This window comes from Leptonychotes weddellii, chromosome 5 (assembly GCF_054177405.1).
Source record: "Leptonychotes weddellii isolate Sample4059 chromosome 5, ASM5417740v2, whole genome shotgun sequence".
Lineage (NCBI taxonomy): Eukaryota > Metazoa > Chordata > Mammalia > Carnivora > Phocidae > Leptonychotes > Leptonychotes weddellii.
The window spans coordinates 8,224,567-8,247,415 of NC_138373.1; the positions used below are offsets into that span (position 1 = coordinate 8,224,567).

A 22,849-nucleotide genomic window follows, 5' to 3' on the forward strand; every position below is an offset into this window, starting at 1 on the left:
CTGGGAGGAGGAGATTTGGAGCGGGACAGAGGTTGGACGAGGCAGCTCCGATGTAGAAGACAGAGCTGTCGGCTGAGCCAGAAACCACCACATGGGAGGAGCCGGGGACCGAAAACGGCGGCTGGGCATGTGCCACCAACTGTCACCCCGGGACACTGAGGACACGGAGCCGAGGGAGGCAATGGTGCAGAGGAGGGTTGGGAGGAACAGCTACCGATACATTTTTCAGACTTTGTCGAAGCTACTGATGAAACCATCATGCGTCAGCCTGATATTTAAATAACATCTCGTTCTGATTCACGATGGAGACGCCAGACAGGCAGGCCCTCTGAAGCCAGCTCGAACGGGGAAGAAAGCACATTTGCCGAGACCCTGAAAAAGAAAATCAAAGCCTGCTTTTATTGATGCACCCACAGACAGACCGGCGATTTGGAAGGGATGGCGACGCTAACATGACACTCGTGGTTAACGCAACCCAAACACAGGAGGTAGGAGATGGCTTTACAGGGACATGATGCCTTCGTAAGTTAGGGAAACGGACTGCTCGCTGGCTGCCCTCCTCATTTCATGTTCTTCACGAACTCCTCTCCCTTCTTGATGGAGGCCTTCAGCTCGGGGATGGCTTCCGCTATCATCTTCTCTTCGAAAGAGGAGATCTTGCCGATGCCTAGATTCTTCTCAATGCCCTTTTTCTGGAGGAGACGGCAGGGGGTAAAATTGGACAATTTAAAATTTAAGAAGGATCATTGAAAATAATACTTAAGTTTTACAACAGGTTTCCATGAACGAGGCTGTTAAGGAAAACCTGACGTGTAACTTCATGACCCTGCCCGGCCCACCCGCCGGGGGCAGCTTGCTGAGGGAGCCCGGCCAGCCGGGACGGCGTGAGCTGTGCCTGGAGTCTGGGTTTCAGGCAGACCGCCCCCCGGCTGGGATCCAGACCCTGACACTCACTCCGTGTGCACCTCGGCCAAGGCTGTTTCTTTATCTAGAAACCGGGCGGGCGTACTATCCACCCCAAAGGAGGCCATGAGAACACCCGTGGGCGGCTTGGCACATGGAGCACTCAATCCTTAGCAGCACTGAATGTCATTCTCCTCGACACGGACCATACTTTTGGGTTCCTGTCTTTTGCTAGGTTGGTAATATCCACCCAAGTCCAATGTAATCAAGTAGGGAGACGGGAGACATCAGGAAAACAGGTGTGTCACTGTGTCACCCCCACGGCTGAGCCCGTGTGTCTGCACCTGCAGCCTCGGCTTCCGGGCCGCCTCCCCGGAGAGCCCTCCCTGATCCCAGGGCCTGTAGGGCCTGCCAACCGCACACACCCGCGCCGCCCCGGTCCCGGAATAGTGCCTGTCTCTCCACCACACGGTGTCCCCGAGGCCCGGGGCCACATCTCAGGGATCTTTGGACATCAGGCATCTATGGGAAGGGCCTCTGGGTGGCCCGGCACATCGCCAAACTGTTTCATTCGGGGCAGGAGATGAAGGCAACCACCCCTCTGTCTGATGACAGCGGCTGCCTGCACATCAGAAATGGAAAGCTGGCTGGACGGTGTGTGAGTGAGACCTAGCGGTGTCTGCTCCCCGAACACTCAGGAAGAGTCACCAGACTGGACAGCTGCCTCCAAAACAGCCTGGCCGAAGCCAAGCACTGTGACGGGATGGCCTCCGTCCTAGACGCCACCACTTCAAGCGGACAACCTACAGCACGCTCCAGGAAGAAAACCAGGAAAATCTCACAGCTCAGTGACCTGTCTCCGGGCCTCCCTGGAAGAGGAATCCGGCTCAGCGGGCCTGAGGTCGGGACAAGAAGGAACAAGTACGAGCCAGAGGGTACAGCACGCGGGCTGGTGGAGGGAGGCCTCTCCTTCAGAACTGTCCACGGCTGCCTTGAGGTGGAACAAGCGTTTCATCAAGAAACACGCCGAGTCAGCCGCTGACCAGCTGGCCGATCCACGGGGAAGGAGGGTTCCTACCCCATTTGAGGTTTCTTCCTGCTCTTACTTCTGGGACGTGGGACCACCCTCAAAACCCCCAGCACAGCCCAGGCACTGGGACGCAGTCACTGCACAGGGGAAAACTGAATTATGGAGCAAACAGGCCAGGGCTCCCCATCTTAAGTATAGAGAACGCACCTGCTTCCACCGTCACAAGCCCCAACCTCTGGGATACGTACCCCCAGCAGTAACGGGGTGGAGAAATAGGCACAGTCTGCTTCTTGGGACTTAACGAAGGAACACTCCACAACTCCTTCCTTTCCGTTCATCGCATCCACAAGGGAGAAGACAAAGCGGGCTCCGGCGTACGCCATGGACAGGGTGGCCGAGCCTAGGAGGACACAGGTGGGTCAGCCAAGCTAGCACCGCGACCGGAAGATCCGGGCAAGCCTGCCCTCCCGGCTAAATAAAGCAGCTGCAAAACCTTCAGCTTCAGCTGTGAAGAATTTAGGTTGTCACCTCTTCATTTCGCAAACTCGTGAATGGCGTGGACCTCTACCGCCACTCCGCTCCACAAAGCTGGGCTGCCCCCTGCCACCAGGCTGGCTTAGCCCGTGAACGTACAGGAAGCCGAGAAGAGCATTCGCTGCCTTCCCGGGCCCTTCCGGTCTTCAGCTGGGGACTGCAGCACGGCCTCACCTGGGGGCTGCCCCCGAGAACCCACCTGCTCCAGCTTTGGCCTTCACCACCTCTGTGCCGGCCTCTTGGATCCGCCCAGTGATGGCTGTTAGCTGGTCCTGGGGAAGGTCCACCTTGGGAGTGCACTGCGGGCCAAAGCCACAGGGACCACGTGAGCAGGTGCTGCCACCACTCCCAGACCCCACACTGTCCTCCCCCTCTCGTGGCAGACCCCTCCCCTGCCACTGCCACTACAGGGGAAACCAAGACCAACTCTGCTTTAAAGAAAAAGTCAACTTTGTTGGGAGGTGTAGGTGGCCCCTACCACCGGCCCACCCCCCCCTCGCTTTTTAAAGTGAGCTCCACACCCCATGTGGGGCTTGAACTCACAACCCTGAGATTGAGTCGCGTGCCCAGCCAGGCACCAACCTACCACCCCCCCCCCCGCCCCTACTCATTTTTAAAGAACTTTTAATATTTTGGACTAATTTTAGACTTAGAGAAAAGTTGTAAAAATAGCACAAAGATTTCCCTCACCCGGCTTACCCCAATGTTATTAGCATCTTACATAGCCACAGTGCAATTATGAAGATCCACGAAATTATCATCGATACATTAACTACAGACCTTACTCAAATGTCACCCATTTCAACACTACTGTCCGTTTCCTGTCCCAGTTCCCACCCAGGACCCCACCTCAGTCCGTTTCCTAATAGTCCTGTCTTCCTGGACACTTGTCAAGAGGACTGACAGCTCGTTTTGTAGAATGTCCATCATTTTAGATTTACAGAAGGTTTCCTCATACCTTTCTCATTGGGTTATGCACTTTTGGCAAGAACAGCACAAATATTTTGTGTCCTCAGTGCATTATACTCAGGGGTTAGGACACTGACTTAATATATCTCATTCTCAGTGGTGTTCACCTTGTCTCTACTCATTTTTTTTTAAATTTATTTTTTTAAAGATTTTATTTTTAAGTAATCTCTACACCCAGCGTGGGGCTCGAACTCACAGAGCTGAGATGAAGAGTCGTAAGCTCTACCGATGGAGCCAGCCGGGTGCCCCTCTACTCATTTTTAAACAAAGCAGCTTTACCTGCTCTGACCCAACCAGGAATTCAGTGGTTTCCTGCAGCAGTTTTCGTTGTGTGCTGGGAGCTGGCCACTGTGAGCACCTTCTGACCACACTCACTCCCACAGGTGTGGACCCCAAAGTGCTGGAGCCTGACCACAGCCCTGCAGGCCACTCAAGAACCGCCCCCACCCCCGACAATGGCTGGGGCTATATCCACAGCAGGAATTCTCTCAAAATACGACAGATGCTTAGTTCTTTGTCAGTCTGTCTTCCGTACCTCGAGGTGGAACCTCTTAAAGGTGTTCCCGGTATCACGGCTTCCTGGCAAGGTGACACACTTACCTGGGAGATCAGGGGGATGATGGTCTTCCCAGCATGGCCGCCAATGACAGGAACATTGACTCGAGCGGGATCCAAACCCTGGCCACCAAAGTATGAAGCTTTGTTAATTTTTAAAGCTCTTTGAGTATAAGCCATGTCATATCCACCTAAAGGACCAATACTGGAAAAAATCCACAGAAGTCAGAACAAAGAAACCACAGAAACCAGAGTCCAGCTGTGTTCAGATCTCCTGCCATGGCCCCACCAACATCAGTTGGAGTGGCGCAGCGAGGAGTCCGTGTCACATGGTGAGGTCACTTTGAGGGTCTTCCTTTACAGGGAGCAGAAAACTGCCTCCTTGTAGGGTCCCCCCATTGGTCCCTCAGAGGACAGTCCTCTTCCCCAGAGCTAAGGTCATTCCCCATGCACCAGCCCAGATTCACGTCCCCATACTTGGTCACAAAGAATGAGTCCAATTCCCTCCCCATCACTGTAGAGCAAAATTCAAAACAATTCCAGAAAACATGGGGGTGAGAAGTCTGTCAATTCACAGTGATTAGGACAGAATAAAACTGAGCTGTAAGGGGTCAAAACACCATGGTTCTTTGTCAGGGCTTAATAGGAGAGGCTGATTCATTTGTTAAACTGGAGGCACAACACCCCCAGTCTGCGGACCAGGTGTTTCTTTTTCTTTTTTTAAGATTTTTAAAATTTATTCACTTGACAGAGAGAGAGAGACAGAGAGCACAAGCAGGGGGGAGGCAGGCAGAGGGAGAGGAGAAGCAGGCTCCCTGAGGAGCAGGGAGCCCGACTTGGGGCTCGATCCCAGGACCCTGAGATCATGACTTGAGCCGAAGGCAGACGCTTAACCAACTGAGCCACCCAGGCGCCCCTGGACCAGGTATTTCTTAAGATGGTCCAAAAAAAAAAAAAGAATCCAGTGGGAGTTAAGGGAGGGAAGTGAGCAGTCCCCCAATGATGCTACCTTCCCTAAATGCCGCAGCTGCTAAAGAGAGCAGCCCTAAGTTAAGAACGCGCCTTGCCCAGGAAGGGCGACCCAGCGTTGAGGGGGGCAGAGCCCACAGGACCAAGTTCACGGAGCAGGAAGCTCACACAGCGGCGCCTACGTGCCAAGGCAGTGTGCCAGTCACCAGGGACACAGGCAGGAGGCCCTGCTTTTGAGACCCTCACTGTTGATTACGAGACAGAGACAAGTGACGTCCCCGGCTGCTGTGCTGAGACGGCCACACAGGGCGGCTTTGGAAGCAAGGGCAGCCCTTCATCAGCCTGGGAGAGGCTTTCTGGGACAGATGTAACTTCATCTGAGAAGCAGCAGCAGGACTTTGCCAAAGGAAGTGTATTCTAGGCAAAAGGAGCAGAAAGAGCGAAGGCCCGGGGCCGTAAAGAACATGTAATCACATCAGCAAAGCCAAGAGAAGGTGGCAAAGGGGCGGAAGATGGCCGAGAGGACTGAGGGAGGCTCCAGACACTAGCGCTTTAAGGGCCAACTTTCATTCCTGATACAAATCAGGATTTTTCCAGAATGCCAGAGAGCCTGAGGGAGAGGACAATTCACTTAACTGAAGCTTGACAAGCACTAGGTTATCTGCCAGGGGCCAAGATCCCCCTTCCTCCACCTCAAACAGTAGAACTTCCCAGGCTATGACAGCACCATCCCATAGAACTTTCTGCGAGAACACAGGAGCCACATGTGGCTATCGAGCATCTGAAATGTGGCCAGCGCAATGGAGGACACGAAATTTCTAATTTTCTGTAATTCTAAGTAATTTACATAGCCACGTGCAGCCACCACGTGCAGCTAGGGTGTTGCAGCAGGACCAGGGGCCCGGGGGAGATGGCGTGCTTTGGCCCCCAAGAGCTTGGGAGCACCACAAAAGCCCAAAGAGAATGAGCACTGTGGCTCCCAGGAAGCCGGGCTGCGAGCCTCAGGAGGCCCGAACCCCACCCTCCCGGGCTGTCCTTGGTCAGACTCAGCGGGAATGCCAGCTCCTCCGGAAAGCCTGTCCTGAGTCAGTCAACTACCCTCCATGTCCACGCCCGACTGGTTTTTACATTCCACTGGCTCTTGAATCCCAAGGCCTGGTCTGTCTTCTGGATCTCTGGGAGCCCCGCCCCCAGGAGAGGGGCTGAGGACGTGCCGCAGCATGAAGGAAGACAGGGCACCGCACTCCAGAAGCGGACCTGCCTGGCACACGGGGCATACGATCAAGGCCAACAGTCTCATGTGTGCAGGACAACTGTTCCTACTTCAGAGAGGCCGCCTCATCTGCAAGCCAGCAAACACTGGCCCAGAAAGCCTCTCCCGGGCTGATGAAGGGCTCCCCTTGCTTCCCCTCAAGACACTTCCACAGGCCAGAGAGGTGGTTCTGCTAAGGACACCAGCACTGGCGCTGGTCCCCGCCCCCCCAGGCACGGGCCCAGTGGCCCGGTCAGCAGCCCAGCGAGCCGCAGGTGACCGCAGTCAGAACTCCGTGCCAGGATCGACGATCCTGACATCTCAGGACTTCAGGAATGTTCCCAAATTCTTCATGTTTGCCGATTTTATCATTCATTTGACAGATACCATTAGCACGGAAAGCCTGTTAGTTCTAGTTTTTAGAGGCAAGGAACTTAGCACAGCCCAGCTGAGGCAGCGGGAAGTCTGGGAAAAAGCCCGGCCCCTCGATGCACCAGGGAGGACAGAGAGGGAGCAGAGTCAAGACTCCAGCTGGCTGCGGTTAAACCTGCAGGGGTCTGTGTGGATCCCCCAAGGAAACCTGAGAGCTACTCTGCCCCACGGGGGCCAGCCCCAAGAGCACTGGAGACCCCCTGGTCTTCTATGCTCACCGATCAGCCAAGGACATCCGGAAGGGAGCCTGAAGAACACCGATGCGTCCCTTACCTTCAGTTCCGCAATGAAAGTATTGGCTCTGACAATGTCCAGGGTCGTCACCCCGAAGATTTTATTGGGGTTGTAGACTCCGTGTTTCTTGAAAACTTCCGTTGCGATCGGGATGGTGGAGTTCACCTGGCAAATGCAAGAGAGAGGTGTAACTTGCCCTCATCCTGAGAGAAGAGACATGCCACAGACAGAAACATCTCTTCCCCAGACCACTAGCAAGTCCTAAGGGGCCAAACTGCCCCGGTAACTTTGTTTACAGGCAAGCTGCCCTCGTGGTGGAACAGGTCACTGTGGGCTGACTTCCTACTCCCCCCACCCCCCACAAAGAACCCTTCGTGGCGGCAGGTGCTCCTCCCCGTAGGGGCCCCCGGGGTCCATGGCTCAGATGTGCATGCGACCTTCCGGCTGTCAACCTAACAGTGAGGCTGACTCCACAGGACACCTCCCGCTCCCACTGGGGCCGACACCTGAACAAAGCAGAGCACTGCGCGGGGCCAAAACCTCAGAACGCCTCGGGTCAAGTCCCAGCTTGGCCACTCTGCAAGGTAAGCCTGGGCAACTGGTTTCCTCACGGCAGAGACAACCACCTCCCGAGGCCGTGAAGATTATGGGACTTAATAGACAGCGAGCGCTGACACAGTGCCTGGTGCACAGAGAGAGCATAATAAAGATGCAAGCCCACCGCAGGATTTACGTTAAGCGCTAGGTTAGCGTCCCAGCAAAAGCGGTGACTGCTCCCTACTGCAGACCGGTTGCCCCGAGGAGGGTGAGCTAGTTGGGGATCGGCTCCTCAGAGGCCCTGGGGACAAGCCCCGGGCGTGGATCGGTGGGCACGGCCCCCAGTCAACATCACTGTCACTGCATTTCCACCCAGGACCTGAGCCTCAGAGGCCGGCTTCACCCGGGAAGGAGCCACAGAGTGCGCTGCGGGCCAATGCAACCCAAGGGACTGCTGGGGAGGCGTGGGGGCTGCATGTGTGGGTACGGCATGTGTGCTCTCGGGAATCAAAGGAGAAGCTCCCCACAAAACCCCAGGAGCAGGGCCCGGGGTGGCTGAGCAAGCCTGATGGGGAACCAGGAACCGCAAACCCCGAGCAGAACAGGGTAAAAGAGGTTAATGGGCCACCACAATCAGGGCTGAACGGAGCCTCAAGAATGGACTTTGCAGGTGGAGAAACGGACACAAAGAGGGGAAGTGACTTGAGTGATTTGCCCAAAGGCCCATGAGTGGTGGGAAAACCAGGCTGGAATTCACACTTAGTTCATCCCGCGCGCCCGCTGCTGCCCCTTAATCGGATTTTGGGCCCTGCAAGCACCTCCACCTCCTGCTCACTGCGGGCTCCTGGCACGGCATTAGCGGCCCACCTGCCGGCGGCACTCACCGGATTGGAAATGACGCAGATCATGGCCTCGGGGCAGTGCTGGGCGCAGGCAGCAGACAGGGTGGCCACAATGGAGGCATTGGTGTTGAACAGGTCATCCCGGGTCATGCCTGAGAAATCCAAGATGTTCACAAGGCACCAAATGAACCGCCCAGTGCTGTGTGTCAGTTGTTACAGGGAAACCGAACATTATACCTGTTCCAAGCCAATCTATCTTGTAGGAAAAACAACCTAGTGTGACAAGTGGAGGGGATGGAAGGCGGGGAGGGGGCTCAGGGAGGGAGGTATCTGAGGAGGATCCTCAAGGATCAGCAAGAGCTCCTGAGCAGCAGGTGGAGGAAGGGCACTCCGGGCAGACTGCATGCATAGGAACATGAGACCGGGCAGGGCACAGACACGGCAGACACGTGCCGGGCCAAGAAAGGGAGGCCTCTCTATCCCACAGGGACTGGGGAGCCTCTGGAATTCTTCTCTGCCACGGAGACGCTGACTCGATCCACTGTAACGGAAAACCACGTCCCCACCTGACTGCCAGGGATATGCGAGGCAAGGCTTCCAAACACACACCTGGTTTTCTCGGGACTCCTGCTGGAATAACCACCACATCGCAGCCTTTCAGGCAATCCGGCAGCTGCTCAGGTCCGAGGTAGCCTAGACACCCCCACCCCAGGAGAGAGCAAGTTCACCTTTTCTGATCTGCAGAGGCGAGCACGGCTGTGGGGACGGAGCCAGGGGAAGACGGCCCCCACTGGGTCTGACTGTTCCAGCCGCCTTTCACGCCACTTTCCTCCAGCCTCCGACTGCCTGGGTCCCACCCCCGTGGAATGGATCAACCGTCTAGCCACCCCCCCCCCACCCAAGTTCAGCTGTTTGTCTTTTTCGGACCCGCTAGCATCTGTAAGGCCTTCCTGGCTCCCAGTTCCAAGAGCTGCTTATTCCTCCCCGCAACCACCCGGGCGTCCTAACAAAAGCTCCATCTCAGGGTCAGATCTGAAGACACACTGAAAGCCACGTGAGAAAATCGTGGTGCTGATAAAGAAGGACTGACTCTAAGTATTGGTATCTCTTGTTTATTTCTATCATCTGAGGGGAAAAAAAGGTCCATTTTCAAAGGCTGCAAGGGAAATTTGCTCTGATGACCAAAATTTGCTTTGATTTGGACTTTTCCCTTATTGCAGGAGCTTTCAGAAGCTCCAAAAGAAAACGAGCCAACAAATTCAGAGATTACGGAAGGCACAAAAACGTCTGAGCTGACAACCGACCTCCCGAGCTGTGCCCACTGGCTGAGGACACATGTGAACACCATCACGCAGGGCATTCCCACGCATGGCCAGCAGAGACAGAAATTACTACCACCTTTCTGGACCGCAATTTGGGACTTTACAGTCATACCTACTGATTCGACTTCTGGCTTCTAGGAAACAAGATGTAAGGAGGAAGATGTTCGTCACGGCTTATGTATTTGAATTTAGAGTAGAGCAAAATAGGAAACTGCTCAGTGGCCAACAGTATAGGTAGTAAACTAAACAAATGGTAAATTACAGTACTGCTTTAGAAATGACTTAACCAAGAATTTGGGGACATGGGTAGATACTGCTATAAAGTAAAGGCAAGATAACCAGGATATATGATATGTATGACGACGAATTACTTCTTGGATGACATACACCCATTTGCCTGACAGGAAGAGCAGATCTCCCTAAGGAGGCCGTGCTTTTGGGAACCTGGCAGAGGAGCCTAGGGTGGCGGGAGGGCTGGCCCAGGGCACGGGAAGCCAACCTGCAGCCCCGGGGGTACAGCATTCCTACTGCCCCCCAATCTCCAGAAGTCCCCAAAAGTCCCCATCCTATTACTTTTCAAATGAGAAAAAAATTAAAAATGGGAAGATTAGATCACCTTTGTTTTTCTGAAAGATGCTGCTATTTAAATTTTTTACAGGCTCAAGTCCAAAAAGACGTAGTCACTTGTCAATTCAGTTCTACGATGCACGTGGAAACCCCGAGTCTCTGATCTACTTTCACTGAAGAACCGTGTTCTATCGCTTGGACCCTGGTCTACTGGGGAGAAGGGAAGCAAAGTCTCCAGGCTCAGCGTGTCCAGTACCTTTCACGGTTGCTCTGGTCTCAATGTGGCTCAGATCGGCGGCCACTCCGGGCGTATGAGCAATATCGTAGAGGGTCAGGCGGCTCACCAAGGGACTGTTCTTGAGGAGAAGCGCAAGGGGCTGCCCGATTCCTCCGGAAGCCCCTAGCACGGCTACTTTCGCATTGTTCTAAAAGAGGCACAGAGAAAGGACTCTTAATACAGAATCGGGGGACGCCTGGGTGGCTCAGTTGGTTAGGCAACTGCCTTCGGCTCAGGTCATGATCCTGGAGTCCCGGGATCGAGTCCCACATCGGGCTCCCTGCTCGGTAGGGAGTCTGCTTCTCCCTCTGACCCTCCCCCCTCTCATGCTCTCTCTCAAATAAATAAATAAAAATATTAAAAAAGAAAATACAGAGGGCGCCTGGGTGGCTCAGTTGGTTAAGCGACTGCCTTCGGCTCAGGTCATGATCCTGGAGTCCCGGGATCGAGTCCCGCATCGGGCTCCCTGCTCAGCAGGGGGTCTGCTTCTCCCTCTGCCCTCTTCCCTCTCGTGCTGTCTCTCATTCTCTCTCAAATAAATAAATAAAATCTTTAAAAAAAAAATACAGAATCGGTATTAGAAGTAGTCACGTGATAGCCTATAAAATACTGCACTGGGTCTCTTTTATTGCTGTGGTGCCAAATGAGACACCAGCGTCGAATTTCTACCAGTCCAAAGGTCCGGTTTTCTTCTGAAGCGTAGAGGCTTATCTCCGGGAAACAGGGAACTTATGTCCACAGATGTTGTGACAGTCGGGATCCTACTGCAAACACCCCCCGAAAGATGAACAAGTTCTACTCAGGCAACTGCCCCTCAACCTGCAGTTTTAACTATAAACAAACACATACTGAGCACTCACCAACAGGCCGTTCACTGTACGTGGGGAAGCAGAATGGGGAAGAGCCCTGCTGGCTCTGGAGGGGACAAGGGAAAGGAGCTGATGGGGGAGGGGGCACGCAGCATCAGGAGGGATGTGTGTTTCGAAAGGCTCCCTCCCTAGCAGTTAAGTCAGATCTGCAGCCTCAGGCGCCTGTGCCCCACACTTCGGGGTCTCTGAGGATTACCCGCCGCCGGACTAACAAAGCCCACAGAGGGCCAGGCTCCTCGAAGTAGGACAGGGCTCAGGCCTCTGTATAGCCAACCATTTCTGGGTGACTCTGGCAGCAGCCGAAGTCTGAGAATCACTACTGCTCCACACCAAGCCAGGCAGAACAAGCAGCAGGTGGCTCTGGGCATGTCAGCTGCAGGGAAGAGTTAAAAAGTGATACAGTTGAGAGACTCGACTGCCTTGCTAGCACCTAGAAGGCTGGAGCTAGAAGTCAAAAGACTTGACCTCCGACAGCTACTTCAGAGCTAAGTACATCTAGACTGGCATCACTTAATCCCCTTCTTATTCTTATACCAAGGAGTGGGATTGAGGAGTCACGCGGCAACTCCACATTTAATCTTTGAGAAAGTGCCAGACTGTCTTCCAAAGGGGCTGCTTATTCATCTTTAAGGCTCACCTCCAATTCAATAGGCATGGACCTCCTACCTGCCACACGCCAGACTGACCGGCTAGCACCAATGACAAGACCTGCACACCGAAAGGCGTGCAAACCGAATAAACAGCATCTAGTGTGACAAGTGCCACGGAGGTAGACACTAGGAGAGAATTAAGCGTGAGGGGGTTTTGAAGGAGGAGCAGCAGTTTACCAGATGGATGCTAGGGGGAGGAGCTGTGGAGTACGGCCTAGTGAAGGGAAGCAGTCCTCTAGGGCTTGGGCATTGCTGGACGCATGTGGAAGAAGAAAGAAGGCAGGGACAAAGCTGAGAGCCTAGCAGAGTCTATCTGGCCTTCTGGGCAATGGGGAATCGGTGAAAGGTCTTAGAAGCTGGGGAAAACATGTCCAGAACTGTGTTTTTAAAAAGACATGAAGCAGAATGGAAGATGGCCTGGAAATATCCAAGAATGGAGGCAGGGAGACTACTGCAATAGTCCAAGCATGACTCAAGGTTGGGATCTAGGCAAGCAAGAAGGATGGGCGGGCTACAAGGGATTCAGTCACCTCCCCTCCCCTTCCATCTAGATGGTGAGTGGAGGGAGGAACCTGGCATGACAACTTGCCGGCTTGAGTAGACAACATTGCCTTTAAGCAAGAGAGGGAACTGAGGAGAGGTAAGGGGTTTGGGAGAAAAAAATAATGAGTTCTGTTTTGCATGCCGAGTTTGAGCCCCTTGAAACATCCAGACACACACGTGCCCAGTAGGCTAAAGGCTTGGTCTGAAGGCCCTATGCATCTGCACTGAGATTAATGGTAGCCCCAGATGTGGACAAAACACAAAAGGGAACACAGTGACAGGAGCACTAGGGACAGAGCCCTGTGAACACCAGCATTTAAGGAGGAAGAGGAGTCTGTGAAGGATGATGACCAAATGGGACTTACGGCCACCCCCACCCCAGCCATTTCCAACAACTAAGTCAATGACTGCCTCTTGGTAACCTTTCCCACGAGGGACAGAATTTATTATATAGGACTTCACCTGAAACTCCCACCATCCAGCAACCTCATCTACTGGGAACGCCAGCAAAATGGTAGCCGCGGGCCATTTATCAGGTCCACCCTGGGGCTGATACTGAACTACGACTTTCCTTATCTGATTCTCAGAACTCCATTAAGTAATATTAACGGACTCACTTTACATATGAGGAACTAAGGCACAGAAATTGTAATATACCTGGGCCCCAAAAGATAGCAAATGACGAAGTAGGATACAAGCCTCATTATACAAAAAGTACCCTTCCCCACTAGGGCTCACTCAAGGCCTAAACAAAACTCCTCAGTGAGCTTATTTCTACTCTAACCTTACAAATGAGAAGGGGAGCCTATTCTGGGCCAGCAGGCAGCTGCCAAGGAAGGAGACAAACTAATAGCAGGGACAAGAACCTGAAGCACCATATGTGGTCCTCTCAGGCAGAGCCATCTGCTTTGGGTCCCTATACTCTCACTGCAGATCGTATTCTACAGCAACGGCCACTAGGAATAATGGACTTTGGTTAGCAAACCCCGAAACCAAAGCCCAAACAAAACCCACAGTGTGTCATCTGCTTAAGAAAAGTAAACCCCAAAAGCACATACAACTAAAAATCTTCAGTTTTATTTATTTATTTTTTTAAATTGGTGCTGTAAAGGGGGACCCTTGACTTCCCAGAAAAGGGAACTAGCCAGATCAACCCAAAATTGAGGTCTGGCAATCTCATCCACTTCTCGATCTTCAGTCAATCACTCTCACATCTTGTCTCTACTCCTAGGGACCTCCAATTCCAACTCCCACATTCCCAGCTCTGTTAGGCATTCCAATGGTCCCATAAGCCCAACTGTCTAAATAAATGTATGCTTTCTACTTCTCCCACCCTGTTCCCAAATAGTACCCGTGTTCTCCCAAATTCAAACCCTTAGAACCACTTCCTGCCTCTTCCCTTATTAGAGACACCCAGTTAGGACTTGGAGGACTTGGCATCTCAAACATCTTCCCAACCTTCCCCCCACCTTCCATTCCCATTCTATTATCTACCCTAGGCCCTCAGCTCCACCTCAAAACCATCCTTCTGAAAATTAACTTTTGATCATTTCACTGCCTTACTCAAGAATCTCCTTGAAGTCCCTCATGCCCAAATTACTCAGACTGGCTTCCAAGGCTGACAAGGGCAGTGGTTCCACTGTAGAGCCCACACTGGGTGTAGAATTACTTGAAAATAGAAAAGAAAAAAGGAAGAAGGAAGGAAGGAAAAGGAAGGAAAGAAAGGAACTGACCTGATGCCCTCACTAGGGTCTTTAAGTGAATCAGTCCCTTATGATACATAAGATGACCTCCTCACTCATTCTGTTGCTTTCAGTGTTGAGGTGATGTCATTATTTGTATATTACAAAGTTTCATCAATTTAGTTAATATGTATAAAATACAGTCCTTCAGGGGCGCCTGGGTGGCTCAGTCGTTAAGCGTCTGCCTTCGGCTCAGGTCATGGTCCCGGGGTCCTGGGATCGAGCCCCGCATCGGGCTCCCTGCTCGGCGGGGAGCCTGCTTCTCCCTCTCCCACTCCCCCTGCCTGTGTTCCCTCTCTCGCTGTGTCTCTCTCTGTCAAATAAATAAATACAATCTTTAAAAAAAAAAAAAAAAAAAATACAGTCCTTCAGTGGTGGAATCTTTACAATGTAGAATGAATCTGTGGTATTGCAGAGATGAACTCATGATCTCTTTGCAGAAGACCAATTTCCAAACTTGCTCATCTTTTCTGCATTGAGGAGTGGTTGTTAGCAGCACACATGCTCAGCAACTTTTGCAAATGGGTAACACTTCCTTCATTTGTAAGTTTGCTTTATAATATGTCTACTATGGTTTGTTTTTTTTTTGTTGTTTTGTTTTTTAAAGATTTTATTTATTTATTTATTTGAGAGAGAGAACGAGAGAGAGAGCATGAGATGGGGGAGGGTCAGAGGGAGAAGCAGACTCCCCGCCGAGCAGGGAGCCAGATGCGGGACTCGATCCCGGGACTCCAGGATCATGACCTGAGCCGAAGGCAGTCGCTTAACCAACTGAACCACCCAGGCGCCCCTACTGTGGTTTGTTTCTAAAGTTCTGTTTTTTGCGTTATAACATACATATTAGTATATAACTGCAGAAATAAATATATTGAGGCTGTGTTCCTGATACATTTTTTTTTAAGATTTTTTATTTATTTGAGAGAGAGAGAGACAGCGAGAGAGGGAATACAGCAGGGGGAGTGGGGGAGGGAGAAGCAGGCTTCCCGCCGAGCAGGGAGCCCGATGCGGGGCTCGATCCCAGGACCCTGGGATCATGACCTGAGCCGAAGGCAGATGCTTAACAACTGAGCCACCCAGGCGCCCCGATACATTTTTGTTGTTAAGGATCCAGGAGCACCTGGGTGGTTCAGTCATTTAAGCCTCTTGATTTCCGCTTGGGTCGTGATCTCAGGGTTGTGGGATCGAGCCCCAGGCTCAGCGATGGGCATGGGGTCTGCTTGAGATTCTCTCTCTCCCTCTCCCCCACACTCTTAAAAAAAAAAGATACAGGATCCAAAGTCTCTAGACCAATGTACCTACTTCACTCAAGCTCATCATTCTCACTTACTCTAGTGCCTTCCAGTATCACCACTTGTATGTTCCATATGCATTTTAAATTCAACATCTCAAACTGAACTCCTGATATCCTCCCCCTACCCAAATCCACTCTCTTCCAGCAGCCTTTCTCATCTCAGCAATTTCAAAGCCCAAAGTCTTCGTGTGCTTCATTCTGGTACCCCTCATCCAACTGTCCCTCAGCAAATCTCACAGTCTTACCCGAGTTCAGTTCCCTTCCCCCACTCCTCAGCATCAGTCTTCAGCACCTCCATCTGCCCTAAGTTTACTCACTTGGGGCCTATCTCAAGTACCACCCCTTGTTCATCTTGGTATCTCCTGCAGCACCCACCACAGATCTTGGCGAGCATGGATACTCAATACTCTTACTTGTGTACTTATTTTTCAAATGAACTGAATGCACAAGAAACTGATCTGAAGGACAGAAGCTAAAGCAGAAATCTGGAATCTCCTTTACTCATCAACTCCCTCTTGGGTGCAATAAAGAGGCAATGTGGGCATCTCCTGGGTTCTCAAACTTTAGTTATATTAGAATCACCTGGGGCACCTGGTAAACATACAAAAGCTGCAGGTCCTACCCTCCCTCAATGCACCCTGGCCCGTCCTTCATTAGCTTCCAGGTGATTCTAACACACACCGGAGTTAGAGAACCACCATCCTTGAAGATGACTAAAAATAGCTTAGGCTTAAGCACTACCAAACCAAGCCCTGCACAGTCACCACACCTGGGGGCAGGCCCAGTTCGCCCACAGCAAGCAGGATCCTTCAAAAGGGTCCTGAAGAGGCGGCAGCGTCTTTACGTTCTTAGAGGGAAGGCTTGATGATCCAAAACCCACTGACAGCGGGCAGGAGAGCGGACTTTTAACTCTCTGGACAAATGACTGTAACCTTGGACCAGTTCCCTACCCTCGGTATCTCAGTCTGCCTGCACTATGGAGTTAATACTTACACGTTATTTGTACGGATGCTACAAGAACAAGGTCAGTCGCTTCAAGTACTACAGAAAGTTGCCTACAAGCATAAATTATTTTCGGCCCTACAGCCAAAGCTTCTCAACCTTGAAGTTGTGTAGACCAAGTGGAGGCTCTCTGGGGGTCCGGGGGAAAGAGCTGGGGGGGCCTCCCCCCCACCCCCCGCTACCGGGCTTTCTTTCGGCACGTCCCTTCCAGTATCCCGGCCGGCCCAGGGCGCCACAGGCGCGGGTCGGTACCGGACGACCCTGCGGTCTAGGCTAGCCCGGGGATCAGGGCTGCTCGCGAGCCCAGAACCCACGTGGCCCCGGCCGGGGGGGCCTCCGCCTGCAGGTAGCCCCTCGTCGGGCCTACCTGGGCCGAGGTGCTGAAGCTGCGGCGGAGAGCGGCGCCCGCAGGGCGGGCGAGCGCGGAGAACATAGTTGGAGCGGGCGGGGACCGGAACGGCAGGAGAAGGTGCAGGCGGCTGGCAGGTGACACCAACGACCTCCACACCGCACAGGGCCTCCCGGCTCCCCTGTGCCCGGCCTCGCGAGAGTGGCCCGGCTTCCGGCCCCACCCCCCTCCCAGATCTCGCGGCAGCACGTCCATCTGGGCTGTGGAGGGAGGAAGTCGGGGGGTCGCTTCCTGCGCGCAGGGAGCGCAGTCCGGGCGGGGTCGTAGCGTGTCTCGCGTTCCGTGCGGCAGGTGGGGGAGACGCGGTCGCGAGTGGGAGGGAGAGTCCGCACCACAGAGGTGGAAGAGGACGGGATTTAGGCTGGAAGAGCCTTAGAGGAGCCACTTCCAGGTGGGGCCCCAGACAGACGCTCTGACAAGGAGACAGGTCAAGGTCGCGCTGCAGGCCCGGCGGAGTGGGTGCGGTCCGGGCCCTAGACCTCAGCCAAAACCACCCCTCCTACTCCTGGAAGCAGGAGGGGCTCCGAGCTCCGGAAAGCTCTGGAAAGGGAAGTGGGGAGAGAAGGCTGAGTCCTGGGGGTGGGGTGGGGGGATGGGGTCTTCTCTGATCAGTCACTTCAATGCATAGCGCCCTACCTCCCCCCCCCCCCCACGCTGCCCACCGGCCAGTGCCCTCGTCCCTCAAGGTGCACAGGACCTTCACAGACACCGCCATTGAGAATGGCAGACGCAGCACAGTGGGCGAGGCTCTGTTCTACGAGTTTACAGGAAAGCAGCCCCGTGTTACAGACGAGGAAACTGGTATCCAGGTGGTAACTTGCATGGCACCCGATCCCTAATCCTCAGGTCTCCGCAGCAATGCTATGAACACGGCTACATTGTTGCTGCTGTAGGTACGAAGAAACTGTGGCTGAGCCCAGTTAAGTGGATTTGTTGAGTTTGTCCAGACAGAAAGTAAAGATACGGTTCTTGCTCCCAAGGAATTTAAATTTATCATTTAAATTTGTGAGTTGAATTAGAAGCTTCGTTCCCCCCCACCCCCAACTATTTTCTGGGTATATAGAATTCCTCAAAAAGTTCAGTCAAGTGGGACAGATAGATGTGCAGCAGTTGTTGGTGTAACAAGATCTGCCCATTTTCTGCCTTTTAAGGAGCTGAGTCTACTGGGGGAGACAGGTGTATTGCAGGCAGCATGACAGGGGCAACACTAGGAAAGTTATGAGGTGTGGTGGGAACAGAGGAGATGCATCTAACCCACATTCGGGGTGGGGGCCATTTGAGAAGGACGTCAGGATGAGACATGTAGGAGGATACACATTCAGGAAGGAGTTACTCAGTGGGACCATTCAACTCCAGAGGAGGGAGAGATCCTTGCCTGGGCATGGGAGTTCAAGTTTTAGATGAGAAAGAAGAGCCCAAAGTGAAACCTGGGGGTAGAAAAGCCTAAGTCTACAGATGTTGAATAGATCCTCTCCAGAATTTTGGAGTTGGGGACATGCAGATGAGCAGTGTCCTTTATCTTATCACTAACTGTTCTCTTGTTCATTACCCCTGTATCTTACCACTAGAACTGAGAGTTCCTTGTGGTCAGATAGGTCTCTTATCTCTGAGTCTTTATTGTCCAGCCACGTCACCAGGTTGAGAGTGGGTCTCTGAGTTTTGGAAGAGTTGAATAGTTTTAGATAAGGCTGGGAAAAGCAGGTTGCAAAAAACCAGATTGTGCAGGACCTCTGAATGTTCGCTGCAAAGTTTGTATTTTATTCCTTGGGCAGCAAGTGTTTATCAGGGGTTTTTATGATGCCACTGGCACTATGAGGAAGATTGGACTGACCTTGGCGTGCCAAGTTTTCTAATGGAAAGATGTGGAGGGCAGGGAAATTGTTCAGGAGGCTATCTTAGGAGATGACAAAGATCTGAGTTATGATGGTGGCCATAGAAATAGAGGGAATGGGGCCAATGAGGAAGCAGTCTCAAGAAAAGAATTGATTAGTCTATGCCTATCTGGGCTTAAGAAATGAATACAAGGGATGAGGAACATCAGGCTGAGAGAAGTATATATGTGCAGAAACAGGGGACTTGGGGTTGTGGGGAAGGAGAGCTGGCTGGAGGCAAAAGATAAAGAGCTCCATTTAGATGGGTTGAGTTGGAAGTGATGGTGAGTCGTCCACATAGAAGTACCAGTGGGCAGATGGGGAGTTACTCCAACGTGAAATGTGGGATTGAACGCCCAAGACAGGCTAGGGCTGAAGGCATCCCTGTAGAGGGGAGAGGGGAGGCCATGAGAAATAGGAGAATCACAGATTCTCAGGCTCACTCCCAACACCAGGGGCTCGAGTCCCTCCCCCTCCCTGCCAAGTGCTCTACTCAAGCCACCCCAAACAACTTGACTGTTAGGAAAGCCCGCCTCACAGTTCCCAGCTGCTTCCTTTTCAATCCCAAGATGGTTCATAACGGTATTAACAGCTACTGTATTAAGCACTGATTCTGTGCTCTGCTTTGCATGTGTGACTGTTACATCGAACGTGGTGGTGGTGGGGGGGGGCTCTCAGGAAGCCCCTTGCAGTCCTAGAACAGTTTTGTCATCCCACACTTTCTTGCTTGCTTTCTTTGCTTGCTCTTTGGGTTACATCGAGGCACCAGAACAGACTCGCTGCCATCGCCTTCGTGTCCAGTTCACATTAGTTGTCAAATCTCAGCTTGATTCAGTGGCAGAGCTTCTCTTCCCCTCAAGCTTGCTTTAGGCTCCCACCCTTGGAGGGAAGGGTGCTTGGCTTCTCCATTTCCCCCTCTTGCTTCCTCACAAGCCCCCTCCCCTGTTAGATTGTGGCTTCAGACCCATGGGGGTTGTAGGAGTAGAGATGGGGGCAGGAAATTTCCCCTGTCATCGGCATTAGTATTCTCTGAGCCGGACAGGAGTTTGTAGCTGACTATCCTCCATGTGGTACTTTTGTGGTGTGTTTCCTTTGACCTAGGTGGTGATGCCTCAGTCTTGCTGCTTTCCGTAGTTCCTTCAGCCCCTGGTTTCTGGAATTCCATACTACCTGCAGTTGGCCCATCATCCCTCCAGGTGGCAAGTCTTGGGCAAAGTCCCTTTACCATGGCTTCCAGTTGACCACCTCTCTTGCCAGCTAGCCAGCCTCAGATTTTCCCAGGCTGGGGCCCAGCGCCAGCCTCTCTGCCTGCACTAGCGTCAGAGGGCACAGGCCAAGCTATTCTGAGGGTTTCCTGGTTTCTTGAGTTGTTTCAAGAAAGCTAAGGCTTGTGAATGTTGGAATTCAGAAGGATGCTAATGGAGGGAGAAGGCTTTGAGATTGCCGAAAGAGAGAAGGTTTAGGTGGGAGAGGATAAGGTCACAGGATTCCAGGAGAAAGCATGAAGCCCCATCACTCCCACCCCCCAGGGGCAGCTGCCTGAGGAGGGGTGTTCACACTCAGTGGCCTTAACATTCCCAGGCAAGAACGAGGAAATGAGAGAAGTTGCTCCATGGGGACCCAAGGAGGGTTGCGGAGGTTTGGATAAGTGTTACAGCAGTTGGGGAAAATTCTGGGCAAATGAACAGTGACATGGGGATTTGCTGGTAGCTGTGGAGGCGGAGCTGAATTCTGCAGTGTGTACTTTCTGTGTGTCCAAGTCCACATGGTTTCCACAGCCCAGACCCCACACCAAGGTCATCGATGTGCAGGTGGGGCTACACACACAGGCTTCTATCCACACGTACACACAAACACGCATATTCATATCTCTGAACACAGAAACACCTGGATCTACATGGGATTTATTCTCATGGCCATATAGTTTACATACAATACAGTATACAGATCTTAAGTGTTCAGTTGGATGGTTTTGACAATTTACACCCTTAACCACTGCCCCCCAAAACAATCTGTAGAACATTTTCATGTTCTAGAAAGTTCCTTCATGCTCCTTTCAGAGGAGCAGAGGGTGAGGCTTAAGCCCGATCAATGAGCAGAGGAGAAGCAATGCTGAGGGCAGAGTTGGAGGAGGTGAGACCAGATGTTACGGTCACAGCTTTTGGGAGACTGCATTACAGTTGACCAGCCCCTATGTCTGCCAGGTGAATGGCATGGACAGACCTGTCACTCTCCCAGGACTGCAAGGGTCCCTCTCAGGTGTGTAGTGGGCCTAGGTTTGGGGACACGGAAGTGAGGGCAAGATAGAAGACAAGGGACAGGGATGTGGGCACCTGGGTCTGGGCCTCTGCCCATACCTGTTGCCTCAGAAATCCAGAGATTCTAGCAATCACTAATGATAGGAGCGGGTGCTCCTCTGAACCGAGAGACTGATCTCAAGACCACTTCTGACCTCCACAGCTCGGGGGTGCTCTAGCCTGGAACTATGTCCTCTAGCTTTGTCAAGGTTCAGGCCACAAGGAAGGTGTCTGGCTGTGATTGAGGAAAGACCATACCAGATCCTGGGGGATCCTGCCCCTCAGGCAGCACCCGAGGCTCCCTCCACTTAGAAACGTGGTCAGCTCCTTGGCCTGAGATGCTCTGAACGGTGCTCTCCGTCTATGGGATTTGTAGCTATCCGAGGATCCTGGGCGAAATTGGGAGGAGAGAACTAGGGTAGAAGTAAAGGAATGTCTATTTCCCCGAGCTCCTGCTCTATGCCAGGGCCGGTGGTAGTGTTAGACAATTGGTGTGTGTCCTCTCGACGTAACCTTCCTACAGCCTTTCCAGTGGAATCCCGTGTAAACTGCCTCCCTTTACAGGTGAGGCTGTTGAAGTCTCTCACTGTATTAAGCCTTGGTCATCTTTGCACAGCCTCCTGCTTCATACAGAGAACCAGGGTGTAGTGGGGTTCTCTCTGGACCCTGAATCCTATCTGTGCAGTCCTCTGGTCCCTGCTCAGTCTGAGCCAGGAGCCCAAAGTACAGCTTATGGCCTGGCTTCTCCAGGAGCATTGTGCCTCTCCTCTCCACCGGAAGCAAATGCCCATCAATTGTGTCGACCCAGACTGCCTGAGGCCGAGGAATAGACCAAACTCTCTGTCCTGGAAGTCCTTTGAGAAGCCTGATGTGAGGCCTGGCCTCTGACAGCCATGCTGTCAGTCAGAATGAAAGGCCTCATGTGTTGGTGAAGCCCAGGGAGGCAAGAAGGGCTGGGTCTGGCCAGTTTCCAGCTTCATCTCAGGCTATCACAACCCCTAAGGAAACATCCCTTCCCAGTTGGTTTGTGTTCCCCAAATATAGACATGTGTTCTCACTGGAGCTGCATTCAGCAGCTCAGCTGTGTCTAGACAGCTCTGGGCTGACAGAGAGCCATACACAAACCTCCTGGTTTGGAGAGAGGCCAGGCCCCTGCAGGGGAGGGTGAAGAACCTTCCTACTGGTGGGTGTCCAATATGCAAGGACAAGGCTTGTGCTGGCACCCTGCTCTCTTGACAGAGTTAGCGGCTTTGCTTGCCACCCAAAAAGCTGTGTGGATTTCCCAGACTGGTCAGTTCATAGGAATATTGGTCTTTCTGACCCCATGAAGCTAGATCCTCAAAGTGCTTCCTCTTACCACTCTTCCATGTGCCTGCCCCATTCACCTGCAAGAACCATCACACTGAATCCCTCCTGAAAGTCTCAAAAAGTGCTATCTGTGCTCAAAGAATCTACAGGGGGAGGTCTTAAACTTGCCATTTTGATGCCACTGTTTTGAACAGGTCACTAGGAAAAGGATACTTGGTAGAAATCATTACATATGAAACAGTGGGCAGAAACTATACTCGGTTGATGCTGCTAGGATAAAAATCTGACTAAGGAATCAAATCTTTATTGTAAAATTCACACAAGAAAAAGACTTGATCTTGGGAAAACTGATTTTGGCTAAACAAAATTGAAAGTGGGAAAAAAATAGGAATTGGTTAACTATGAAATAAAATCAAGGAATTAAATTGGCTTAATGGAACTCAC

The 22,849-nt window shown here is 52.3% G+C and overlaps 2 protein-coding genes across 24 annotated transcripts in view; one reads left to right on the forward strand and one right to left on the reverse strand.

Annotated features, from left to right (window-relative positions):
• Positions 1 to 375: 375 nt before the first annotated feature.
• On the reverse strand, positions 376 to 17,104 carry MDH2 (malate dehydrogenase 2). Its single transcript, XM_006733907.3, has 9 exons — positions 16,888 to 17,104; positions 10,403 to 10,571; positions 8,867 to 8,950; positions 8,300 to 8,409; positions 6,918 to 7,043; positions 4,037 to 4,114; positions 2,667 to 2,766; positions 2,182 to 2,333; positions 376 to 692 (listed from the first exon to the last, which is right to left on the reverse strand). The coding sequence occupies exons 1-9, from the start codon at positions 16,951 to 16,953 to the stop codon at positions 561 to 563; spliced, it is 1,017 nt and encodes a 338-aa protein (XP_006733970.1). The 5' UTR covers positions 16,954 to 17,104; the 3' UTR covers positions 376 to 560.
• The window catches only part of STYXL1 (serine/threonine/tyrosine interacting like 1), a 64,634-nt gene continuing 58,879 nt past the window's right edge, over positions 17,095 to 22,849 (forward strand). For 4 of the 23 annotated variants that reach the window (XM_081819496.1, XM_081819495.1, XM_081819501.1 and 1 more), the window contains exon 1: positions 17,140 to 17,320. The gene's annotated coding sequence lies outside the window, so the exon portion shown is untranslated. The other 19 variants (XM_081819505.1, XM_081819519.1, XM_081819514.1 and 16 more) reach the window with 9 other exon arrangements.